The 13643-nt window shown below is 37.1% G+C and overlaps 1 protein-coding gene across 1 annotated transcript in view; it reads left to right on the forward strand.

Annotated features, from left to right (window-relative positions):
* csmd2 (CUB and Sushi multiple domains 2) overlaps positions 1 to 13643 on the forward strand; it is a 178832-nt gene that overhangs the window by 44893 nt on the left and 120296 nt on the right. The window contains exon 4 of the mRNA XM_088404647.1: positions 10235 to 10429. Coding sequence (XP_088260773.1) covers positions 10235 to 10429 — 195 coding nt within the window. The remainder of the gene's footprint in view (positions 1 to 10234; positions 10430 to 13643) is intronic.

The raw sequence follows: 13643 nt of genomic DNA on the forward strand, positions 1-13643 counted from the left end.
TTAGATTGTCATTGTTCCAGGATGGGATGATGTGGGAAGTTCCCACTGTTTATACACTAAGCCACTATTTTAATTGGTTTGTATGGGAAATGTTTCAAAGTAACCACGCCAAACTAAAGTTATTGTTGAATTAAATCCTGTCTGAGTGTCAGTCAATTTTAGTAGCATGTTGACGGGCATCTGCAGAACTCCGAATGATGAATTTGCTAATTAACTGGGTTAATAAGAAAGTATATGTATTAATTTTGAACCAGTCGCTTATGATTTTTTATCATTTTGTTACGTCTTGTGCTGTCGGCTGTCCAATGAAATTCATTTCATTACTATTTTACTTTAATATAAAATATATACGTGTATACAAAAATATATACAAAAGAATACCCAAATAAAATATGAACGGTGAATTTATGATAATGAAAATCTCAAACCTTTTGGAGGACAAGAAATTCAAGCTACTGACACTAGAAAATTTGCAAATTAAACGTTAAAAGTGATAAAAGTGATTCCAGGCCTGCAAAATATTATTTTACGTTAAAACTTTGAGCTTCTTTGACCTGAAAGTAGGGCTTTACGACTATGGCCAAAATAATAATCACTATTATTTTCGTCAATATTGTAATCACGATTGTCATGTTTGGTCAAACATTCCTATATATTGCCCTTTTTTTTAAACAAGCAGTATATAAACAAGGCTTCAGGGCTTGATACTTCCAAATAATACAAATAAATAAAGTACATTTAATTAAAAATCAGGTGATAAACTCAACGCCATTTCACACTGGTAAATAAAATATTACGGTGAATAAAGCGGAGATTTTTGTCTCTTGTGGGAAACATCGCCCCCTGGTTGTAGGACGAAAAGTACTAAATTTGATATGTGGTGTAGCTGGCTTTTTAAATGTCAATATTGCAAGAGGGTCATCTTAAATAATCGTGGTGGCCCGTATTATAGTCACGATTAAAAATGAATATATTTTTTTAATTATTCTTTTTATCCGATTCCAAATGTCTTCGTAGTCGAATCGTAGCTTCCTCAGACTGATTGGAATAGAAACCCATCAGCTGTATTCGGGAACAGCAGCGCAGGCGAATTTGGTAAACCCCTGTTTATAATTAAGCAGCGGCGCAATAAATCCAATTAAGATTTCAGCCGCGTTATCTTCTGTGATTAAATACCCAGACGGTTATGAACAGGAACGAGTGCATTTTCACCCAAGCTTTAATTGATATCAAGCAAGCGAGCTCCGACTTGGCCGCCGCGTTTAATCATTTACCCGCACGTGAGCTCGACTCTAATGTGCAGTCATTCGTCAGGAAAAAAGTTATCGATCAAGAGTCGCCTCGTGCCTTTCATTGATTCAAGGATAGTCACTTGTTAGCCGCCTAAATATCGGAGGTCGGTCATCGGGTCCTTGGAATGTTCTTTGACTTTTCACAACCGATAGAGAAATATATAACCTGCTAACGCAAAGGATTTCTATGACTCTATTGTTGCTTTTTCATTCGGAGTTTTCAATTCAGTGTGGCACGTATGTTTACAGATCGAAGCGGAAGTACCGTATTGAAGTAGACACAAACCGATGACTGTACAAGGCTGCATAGTAGATATAATATCGAGATAAAAGTTACCGGTTAATCGGCAAAAAAATGTCAAGTGAAATTTCCCACTGTAATCATTTGACATTAAGAAATACGCATTCAAACGAGCACTTTTTTGCCTCAGGAATTAATTGCAAACTTAAGGGAAAAGTAGCTTTGGGGGTTGAAGGTAAAGAACCATTTTTTGCCCGATTTGACCTCAGATATTTAAATGTTCAAACCTCAGATGATTTCCTTGCCTGCGATTGGAATTTACTCTACAGTGTTCGTTTAACACTTCCTTAAAGTTTCAGGTCAATATCCTTTTCCTATGGTACTGATTGCTATTGACATTTGAAAGATGAATGTGCCAAACACTTTAAATGTGTTTTCCTCCAAATTAAGGATTTCATCTTGGCAAAATTGCAAAAGTGCTATAAGTTTGTCAATATTTGAGGTACCTCCATGTATTATAAATTCATTATTTTATAAATAATGGTGTTTAGAATTAGATTACACCAATATTGAATTTTCATGTCGATTCTTATTTTGTTTATAATATATATATATATATATATATATATATATATATATATATATATATATATATATATATATATATATATATATATATAAATGATTTTTTTTTCTAAATCAATTTGGATTATTTTTCACTTTTTATTTTTTAATTTGTATATACATTTGAATTTTTTTTCTAAATCATTTGGATTTTTGGATCTTTTAATTTGTTATATATATATATATATATATATATATATATATATATATATATATATATATATATATATATATATATGTATGATTTTTTTTCTAAATCCATTTAGATTTTTTTCACTTATTATTTAATTTGTTTATACATATATATATATATATATATTTTTTTTTTTTCTCTCTTTCTCTCTCTCTCTCTCTTTCTCTCTCTCTCTCTATATATATATATATATATATATATATATATATATATATATATATATATATATGATTTTTTTTTAAATATATTTAGATTTTTTTCACTTATTATTTAATTTGTTTATATATATATATATATATATATATATATATATATATATATATATATATATATATATATATATATATATATATATATATAAATATATAAATGATTTTTTTTTCTAAATCAATTTGGATTTTTTTTCACTTTTTATTTTTTAATTTGTATATACATTTGAATTTTTTTTCTAAATCATTTGGATTTTTGGATCTTTTAATTTGTTTATATATATATACATATATATATATATATATATATATATATATATATATATATATATATGTATGATTTTTTTTCTAAATCCATTTAGATTTTTTTCACTTATTATTTAATTTGTTTATACATATATATATATATATATATATATATTTTTTTTTTTCTCTCTCTTTCTCTCTCTCTCTCTCTCTCTCTCTCTATATATATATATATATATATATATATATATATATATATATATATATATATATATATATGATTTTTTTTTAAATATATTTAGATTTTTTTCACTTATTTAATTTGTTTATATATATATATATATATATATATATATATATATATATATATATATATATATATATATATATATATATATATATAAATACACACGCAGTTTTTATGCAAAATACAAGACATAAAGGTAGCACAAGTCATCTCCGTCAAAAAATTGTACCTATCCAAGCTGTCAAAGATACCGCATAGGAACGAATGCTTTCCAAGCTGAGAATGAGTAAAATCAACCCGGTTGAAATTTTGAAATGCTTTTCTGACCGCCATAGCCGTCGACGGCAGTAAACGAGAACAGAGCAAACGAGCAGCGCGCCGTTCCGTCATCACCTCTGCCGACACCCAACCCTGCACGGCGCTCCAACGACCGTAAACAACATCACAATGTATTGCTCATCACTGATTCAAGAGCCAATACAAATTTAGCACAGTGACGCTTGCTAAGCCTCAATAATTCGCCGTAACATCCCCCCCAATAACAAATGCCAGCACAAATCAACAAGATTTAAGCGCGTACTCCGGACGCGGAAATTGACTCTGCTAAGCCACATTGGGGAGGGAAGCCGGGACGTGGGGATTTTAGGGGGGGGGGGGGGGGACAAGGTTGAGCCAAGGCATTGATCAGTCGTTCCTCTGTGCCTTTTCGACCTCAAGCCAGCGCTGCTTTTAACTTGATTAAGGAAAGCTAGCTAATACGATGTCTATTGACGTTCTTGTGTTTGTTAATGTGACAAAAGCAGGGACGGTGCCGTATCGCTAGGAAGGAGGACATCTTTTCATATTTATTTTAGTTCCCGATTTATAGATGGCCGAGAGAACGCCCTGAGCGATGATTGCATTTGCCGATTGAATCGCAGCAGTCGGCGCCACGTAGGTTTGAAAAGTTGACTTGAGTAAATAGGCGCATATTCCTTTTCCTCGCCACGTTTACGGTCTGGCACTTCCTGTTCACACGTTCCTCTCTGGTGTGCCTCGGCTGTTTCCAAGGCAACCCGGCGAGCGAGGGAGAGAAGTCTTACTGAGGGAGGGGTAACGCGGAATAGAATGTAAGGAAACAGGACAGACGTGATGCAGATTTCATACAAATATTTTGGGCTTCCTACAGTACAATTCGTATATCGTATTGAGAGTCGGCGTATTTATTTGTGTCCGCCGTTGTGTACGTTTTGTCTCAGCAAAGTTAATTGCATCCCACGTAGATGCTTGAGACATCACTGGAAAGGCCGGGATGTCCTCTACAAAGGACACTAGGACTTAAGACATTTGCTTGATTCTTTCAGTGCCAAGCGTAATCGGAAAAGGCAACCGCTAGGGGATTGCTTTGCTTCGAGTTGAATTACCATTTTTCCGTACTATAAGGCGTAACGAAAAGCCTTACGTTTCTTTAAAAGCTGCCACTGCGCCTTATAATGTGGTGCGCCTTATATATCGATCATACCATGCGCTTACTGTATAAACTGCTGATTTATCTGATCATTGAGTTGACATTGCCTTGAAGGCAGCTCCATCTAGTGGATACATAACAGAATGCAAATGTAGCCCAATTCATATTGTATTATTATATATATTTTATATTGTTTGTTTATTTATTTATTTTAAATAGGCCATTTGTTTAATGTGGTTTTATAATCCAGTGCGTGCAAAATACGGTGTTAATCAGTAATACGTTGAAACAAATAAATAACTTAAGCAGTTATAGGGAATGATATTCAACTATGTTGTACGTGATAGATGTTTTTATAATATTTTTGAACTTGTGTTAAACTAGTGTATCAGACGTCTGGGTCAGGTGCAAAATGGAAAAGTTGGATTACTGGCGTTCACATTGCGTGACGGCATGGTGTTATTGATTGCTGTTTTTTATAACCTATATAAATAGATGGCATCATATCAAGTGTTTTTCCTGTAAATCCCATCTCAAACAAAGTATTAGTTATTAGGTATTAGTTATATTGTATATAAATTACTCCTTTACGGGAGATGAAACACTGGCAAACATTTACATACACTTTCTTCCCCAACGTGATCAACATTGCCATCTAATGGTCACAGTTCCTCACTACAGTGCTCAATTGGTTTTATATTAAAATAAGCACTAGTCAAGGGTGTCAGCTACCCTTTCATAAAAAGAACGTATTTGACGAGAATTCTCCTCACGTGCACACAACGAGAGTATTTTAAAAGACGAAAATTCTCATCCATGGCACTGAAAGAGTTAAATGAGCAAACAACTAAAAACAAACAAATAGGGTTTGGTCTTAGAGAGGATAAAATTGATCGGAATTCCTTGTTTGTCAGTTTTTTTTGTTTTTTTTAATAATCTGATAAAGAATTCATTCCCACCCAGCGCAGATTATGTCAATGTATACCGTTGAAACCGCCTACACATACACATGATGATTTTTTTTTTTTTTTTAATACTTGAGTCTACGCTACACAGATGGTGCGATGATTGCGGCTTTCCTTCAGGCTTGCCTTTCTTCCACTATCAGTCGTAGCATATTGGATTGGACATGATTTCCTTGTACAAACATCATATCTGCATGATCTTTACGTCTCACCTCAGCAGCCCCGACACTGCAGCCTGCTGTTTTATTGAATTTGCTGTCAAATGCTTGGGAAATGAAAGGATTTGCCATACATTTCAAACCGCGTGTGTTTCTAGGCGCAATGTTGATGTAAACCTATCTTGAAAGCAGATTTATTATTATTTGTAATTGTCAGTTCATTAACTTGCATATTGAACATATCTTAATTACTATACAAATGAAATTAGCCTGTTTGCTAGCAATAAAACAGATATTCTCATTAGAGCCCGACCAATTAATCGACCAGTTGATTAAATGGTCCGGTTATGGCCCTTTAAACATCAGCAAAAAATAATCAGCCAGATTTATGGTATTTGACCATCATTTTACCGTTTTAATTTTATGTAGTCTGAGTAACACTGATATTATTCATGACTACACGTAAATCCATACTACAACCTTGTTAAATATGTTTAGCTAATACTGCAGACCTGGCATTCAAAATAAAGCAAGTATTAAATTTTACAAGGAATCATTTAACCGTTTTTTAATGTTGGGAGAACGTTTTATTTGCTGTTGGCTATTCAATTTCATTATTTTAAAAATCCAGATTTTCACTCATACTAGATTGGTTCAACCCAACTTGTTCACGTGCCACCGCTCGTTACCTGTCAAGGTAATGATTTATTTTCGTGAACACATTTCTACTATGATCCCAAAAGAGGACAATTTAAGTTACATAATTTTCTGTGGACAAATATGTACGTATAATTATTTGTTTATTCTTTAGAACAGATCTGACTCTTTATGTTGAATGTTTTTTTAGGTTAAATATTTATTCATTATTAATGACTTGTTTTTGTGAACAGATCTCAATGGTAATTTTTCTGTGGACACGTATTTATTCATAATTAATTCGTTTTGAGAACAGGTCTGACACTTAATGTTGATTTTTTTTATTTTGTGGACAAATATTTAGTCATAGTTAAGTTCATTAGGTATTTTCATGAAGAGTCTCTTCTGTAATCCCAAAAGAGGACAATTTATGGTTGATATATTTCTGTGGACTAATAATTATTTATCATTTCAGTTTGAGAAAAAGACGTTTTATGTTTTGTGAACAGATATTTTTTTAATATTATTTTAATGATAGTAGTAATAATAATAACTTCATGTTTTTTTTGGGGGGAGGGGGAGTTAAAAGGTTCTAAAGTTTATGAGATCAGACATTGATGGCATGTTTTAAGTCTTTTTTTTTTAATGTTTAGCTTTGCTTCACGGGTACTTGGCTGAAAACTAATTTCACAGGTGGTACATCACTGAAAAAAAAAGTTGAGAACCACTGCTGTAGACTTTTTTTTTTTGAATAATGAAAACAAGCCAGTCTGCTTCATGTCAACTTTCTTTGACTGTTCAACACTCCCCAAGGATGACCTGGAATTACATAAAATGTAACAATATAATCTTTGTCTGGAGCGTTAGAACTGCGCGTTGAGGAAAAAGGCCCAGATCTGTCATTGTACTTTATGGAACTTCAAAAGATGAAGCTCAGATGAAAATACACTTACTCCGCATAGTCACAAAGTGTTTCATTAATTACTTTCTAGATGAAACCAAAACGCCATCCAGCAATACCACGCTCGCAAAGGACACATTGAACCCCACTAACCTCTACCTATGACAGAAATCGGACAGAGAGAACCGAAACCTTTCAAAGACAGCCTGAAAGCCGCCATCGTTCTTGTAAAGTCCAGAGGTCATCCCGTGGGACCAGTTTCATGCTGTCCAAGTCACCAGAAATAAGAGCAAAATGGGAAGGAAAAGGGATAAAGAAGTGCAGCAGGTGTTGATGGATGGTGAGGTTCCTTTGCGGCGCTTCAGCACGTGGTCCGTGTGTGTACGCGTGTGTGTGCTGGCACCACTTTGTGGGCACTTGATCACCTTTGCATGGCCGCTCTGCGCCGGCTAGACAGGCAAGCCTTGATGGACGAGGAGCATCCTTTGCCGTCTCAGCAAGAGGAAGAGCGTAAAGCGTCTTGACCCCAGGGACGAGCCGTGTCACCCTCTCCCATCCTGGTGAATTATTGAGCTGCCGAGACACCTCCATTCCCCGACGGGGATGGTAGTTCGGGGGGGGGGGGTCGCTACGATTCAACTGCAAAGTTAGGCAATATTAAATGGTGCACTGGAAAGTGATTAATCGTGAAGAAGGTGTGCTCATTATCGTCAATGGTGGTTTTCTTTTTGTTTGGTTGCCGCACTTGCTTTAATTTAACCTCTCGGTACGGTAATTATTCATTAACCGTGGGTGTTGTAATTATGCTCCAATCTGTATGGTATGTTGTACTTCCGCCGCCAAAACTAACCGTCGTGTCACATTGTTTGTATGCTAACCACACAGCGTTCTTGTGTACATGCTAATCGTGACAAAAATGAAACCTTGTTTGGTCAAAGCATATATTGATCACATCTTTTTTTTTTTAAAATAAGGGCAATTTACAGTCTGAAAGATATCAGGACAGAATCCAACTACTATGAAATTAGCATTGCTACTAAACATCCTGTTATTTCAGCATATATCTAAAAGATGCATCCTTATCCAATTAAATGTCAACAACAGTTTTTTTTGTTTTTTTTGTTGTTTTTATCGCCTGAGACCCAGCCAATTCATATGTGTCCACTGTTGTGTCCAGTTTCTCTATGGAAAACAGCAAAGTGAATTGCATCCCATCCAAACACGCTGTTAGGACAGGATGTCATCTATTGAGGACACTAGGACTTCATAGGGTACTTCCTGAGTCAAAAGATGCAGACCTAAAACAAATGTCCTCTACAGTGGACACAAATTAGTCAGCTGGGTCTCAGGATGATAGCTGTCAATGGTGCATAGTAAAACTTGACATTTGACGTGTATAGACGTCAATGGCAGTGAAGGATATAATATGAATACAGTTGCAAGAAAATGTATGAAACCCTTTGGCGTTTTTGGATAAATTGGTCATAAAATGTGATTGATGCAGTTTATTTAAAGTAGGACTATGCACAATATGCTGTTTTCCCTCAACACATCATGCAAATAAGTACTAGATAAATGATGTTAGGGGGAGAGATGTGGGGCATGCAAATGGAGATGTTGAGCAAATATATTATTCATATCAAAGAAATTCAGTGAGTCCATATCAGTATGTAATTTATTACATATATTTGATTGTATATTTTAAATAACATCCTGAGACCCAGTCTATTCATTTGTGTCCACAAAAGTGGACATTTGTTTTTTTATCTTCATCTTTTGACTCATTGGAGCAAGGCAACTAAGTCCTGGCGTGCTCAGTCGAGGACATCCCTGGGATGTCCAGTGATGTTCAGGAGGGATGGATTTAACTTTTCAGAGACATAATGGACACAATAGTGGACCAAAATGAATGAGAATGAATATAATTAATATCTAAATATTATTGTGATGTGTTAAAGTTTATTTAAACAGACTATTTTAACAGTGATAAAATAGTTTTCGGTATTGTTTACTCTTCTCTAACTTTTACCTGTCCTTGTCAGCTACTTCTTGAGGACAATTGCTCGAGCGGAAAAAAAACCAATAAGCACCCCATAAGCTCCCATTCTCTATGTGGTAAATGTGAATCAATAACGTGAAATGGACAAGCAACAATTCCTTCATCTCTGAATCAAATCACAGCGCCGTTACAATAAAGACATTTAAACCTGATTTACAAGGAATCCAGCTGAATACATTTGAAAAAGGAAGTGAAGTGAGTATCGCCGTGGAGCATTGCCAGGAAACTGCGTTCCTGCATGAAAGCCATTCTGTCCTCTACCGAGTCCCTGCAGAGACACCGAGTTGCATCCAAAGTCCAGCACATGCTCTGGCCAGTGTGTTCACTTTGTGTGTAAAGCGCACAGAGCTTACAGCGTAAAGTCACAATACGCGCTTATGTGCACAGTGATTTATCCACGCACTCCAAAGACCTATTGTTCAAGACTCAGCGCCATCTTGCTACGAAAATAGCCTGTTTACCGGAGGCACATCCATTTCGCCTCGATTATGTATTCACTGAATGGTGGTTAGAAAGCTGCAGTCTGCGTTTTGTTTTGTTTTTTTCTCGATAATATAGCAGACGAATCCATAACAGGGCCGTCAAGCGCGCATTTCGACAGCTGAATTTGCAGGGAATCGCACGAATGTGAGAATAAATAAACGACGAAAAACGATTTTCTATTTGAGAAACCTGGAATTATATCAATTTGCACTACTGCAGTGCTTCTCAAAAAAGTGTGTGTGTGTGTGTGTGTGTGTGGGGGGGGGGGGGGGTGAAAGGCTCTTGCAATAAAAGAAGAATTTTCAACTTTTTTTTCAAGTTTCAGGCACTTTGATGCACGTTTTTCAGTTTTAGACTAAGCTGTAACTTCTATAAACGCGACAATATAAAGTGATTTATATTGCTTTGTTTCTTTTGTTAATTTTAGAAATGTAACTCGCGTACTTAATAGATGCTATTGTAAATTGTGTTCTCAACATATGATACCTTCCAAATGTTTTCACGTGAACTAAAATGGCTCCCGTTTCTTCTAGCTTTGCCCAGCTACACTTGTGGCAATCCCGGGCTGCTCCAAAACGGTCACCAGCAAGGCAGCACCTTCAACATCGGAGATAAAATCCGCTACAGCTGCAACCCGGGTTACGTGTTGGAGGGTCACACAACGCTGTCTTGTCTCGCCACTTCGGCGGGGACCGCCGCGTGGGATTTCCCCCTTCCCTACTGCAGAGGTACGTAACACAAAATCGTTTTATTTTGGTATACCAGAGCTGTGAAAAATTCACAGTCAGATTTCAATCCAATGGATGAATTTGAATAAACCAGGTAAGATGTTAATGTATTAATTAAAAAGCCATTTTAAAGACTCAGATAAAGCAAGGTGTTCTGGGAAATCAAGTGTTGTCATTCCATCTCACCCCCACCAAAAAAATCGGTATTTTTACACTTTTAGTGATAGGTTCAATATGTAAACTTGTTTAATTAAGAAAGTAATTACAGATCTTGACCATTTACTAAAATTCACCAGTCTGTGTGTTTTTCCAAGGAGATGGGCTCTCCTATCTCTGAGTTTGAAGTCACCGAGGTGGTCAGAAAGCTCCTCTGGGGCAGAGATTTGGATGTTGTGGCATTGTCCTGGTTCAACATTGTATGGGCATCAGTAAAAGTGGCTCTAACTTGGGATTCAGGGAGGAAGAGTGTGGTTTGGAACATTGGACAAGTTCTACATCCTCTGCGAGATCCCTGAGGGTGCATACGAGATCCCAGCCAGTCTACATGTGTTTTTTGTGGGCTTGGAGAAGGTGTTGGACCGTGTCCCTTAGGGATTTCTATAAGGGATGCTACGGGAGGATGGGATACAGACCCCCCTGATGCTTGCTTGGTCCCTGAACCATCGAAGTCAGAGTTTGGTTTGCATTGCTGGCAGTGAGTCAAATTTTAATCTCTGTCAAAAATTTGCATTTTTCATCAAAAACTGGAAACTAATCTCCACGACATACACAAGTCTGGTTTTATGAAAACGTTCACATATACTGTTAACCGTGATTGTTAACTATACAGTGGACCTACAGGTTACGGTGTCCCTAGCTTACGTTTTTTTCATGTTATGAAGTGGAATACGAAGTTTTTTCGCCCCCTTGTTACAGGATTTTTCCCACCTTACATGTTTTCCGTTTTTTTTTTCCCCAACACACCTGATTCAAATAATTAGCTCTGTGGGAGCTTCGAAATGATCCCAATCATTTGAATCAGGTGTTTTTGAGGGAAAAGGTTTGAAAACATGTAGGATACCGGCCCTCGAGGACTGGAGTTCGACACCTGTGATCTCAATGATACAGGAGAAAATGTGAGGCCATTAATGAAGAATAGACATGCAGTTTTCTGTTTTTTCTAGTTTGTGAGTTAGCTCGGAAAAAAAAAGTAATATTTCTGTTAGACATATTTGTTAATGTCCCAGATTTGGTAGAGATGTATACTACGTATTGTGTGTCTATTCTCCACTTTAAAAAAAAAACCCGCTGGTTAGCTCTCACACTGTGCTTATACTGATATCTTATTTAGCATGACAGGGCCTCATATGTTAGCTCCCAGTCAGGCGAACATGCCAGTTGCCCCTCCTCACAGTCAGACGTTACCCCTGCAGCAACACCTGCCAGTTTGGTCTCTCTGAGCCATTTTGACAGTTTCACTTTTTTCCTTTTTTAACACTATTCTTCCGCACCGCTATCCGTCATTATGTTAAAAAAATCGCCAAACGCACGCGCGATGTATGCGCGTTCAGCACGCAGGATTCACCTGAATGTTCGGCTTATGTCAGCGTGCCTGCCGAGCGAGGAGCTGAGACAGTGAGCCATCTGCATCCAGGCCAGGAGTCAGGAAGTCCACACATGAGCGAGCACACATGGCCCGACTCGTACACGCGCCAGAACATGCTGCTATACGCCCGGACCACGCCAAAATTAATATGCATGTATTTTAACGGGTGTTTGCCGCAGCGACTTTTATTTTTTACTCCTATTTTTTTTTGGGTCGCTGTTTATTATTCACCACCAGCTTGCCGTTTAGAACCCAAATCTGCTATTTCATTTTCCTCAACAATGCTCAGCCAGACTCCTCAGGCACTCAAGGATGTGATTCTGTCAGCTACCCAGCCAAAATTACATACAAGTTGTTGAGGCTGGCAATTTCCCTGGTGATTAATTCACATGAAATTCAACATGTACGCCCGCGGCCGTCTTCACAATGCATAAGAGATTTTTTAATGACACTCTAGTTACAGGCGGCGGCTGCCCATTTGCGATGGTGCAGAACTCGCAATCTGCTGTTTGTAGTGGCTGCCAAATGCTTCTTGCCCAATTCGGACAGTTGACCTTTAATTGAGGCTAAGCTATTGGCGGCGTTAAATGACTTGTGCTTTTGTAGCTTTTACTTTGTGTCTTTTTCTCACATGCGCTCAATGGATACTCCATTACCCACGATTGCTCAATTCAATTAGATGCTAAATGCTTTGGCTAGCAATGCTAAGTTAAGAAATGTCTTTTAAAAATGCTTTGTATTACTAATAATACTTAGCGGTCAACAAATAATCGTTCAGAATTTTAGGACTGCTCCAATATGCGTTTGAGCAAATGTCCTTGATTGATTCCAAGAAAACGATCAATTCGGCAGCTGTTATTCTCTTCTCTCGTTTTGATGTATTTTCCTGCTTGTTGTGCTGATCGTTTTGGCTGTTTTGTTTCACGTTTGCTTCTGCTGTCGTTTCGCTCTTGCTAGCGATACCATCAAATAATACCACCCCAAAAAATTGAAAAATAATAACACCGATTGTAAAAAACCTTGAAATCTTGATCGTGAGTTTGCATTTTGTAATTGGGAAAAGGCGGGAAAAATGCCGTAACGAGAGAACGAAAAAAATTCTTCTTCCGTTTTGTGACGTGAAATAAATGTAAGCTAGGGACGCCATAACCTGCGGGTGCACTGTATATATATATTTTTTGTATGTAGCCAAGCCAATCCTTCTCAATTAGTGGGAAATTGCATAATTTCTGCCATGTGAATTGTAATTCCAATAAAACTTGGCTTTTTTTCCAGGCACCGTAATGCACTTGTTTTTTTTTTAGTCTAAACCTTAACATGTGTAAAGGCTGTATAACAGGTGGCTTTGCAAAATCCAATTGCTAAGCAGTGAGCTAAGCAAACACAGCTGTGCGAACAAAAACATGTAGTGGTGCGTTTCTTCACGCTAGACAAAACTACAAAGTCACATCGACGTATCCTCGTGAGAAACCCTAGGTAGCATTCTCACTTGAGATTCCGGAGCGTCCAAAAGTTCCTGGGTATCACGAGGCTCACGGTGCCTCTTTCAGCTTCCTCGGTTTGCTAGCGGCAGATGCAGAACGGAGCAAACAATACAGAGGTGAAGTTTGGAGCCACATACTGCCCTTC

This window comes from Hippichthys cyanospilos, chromosome 21 (assembly GCF_059441005.1).
Source record: "Hippichthys cyanospilos isolate Australia breed blue-spotted pipefish chromosome 21, RoL_Hcya_1.0, whole genome shotgun sequence".
Taxonomy (NCBI): domain Eukaryota; kingdom Metazoa; phylum Chordata; class Actinopteri; order Syngnathiformes; family Syngnathidae; genus Hippichthys; species Hippichthys cyanospilos.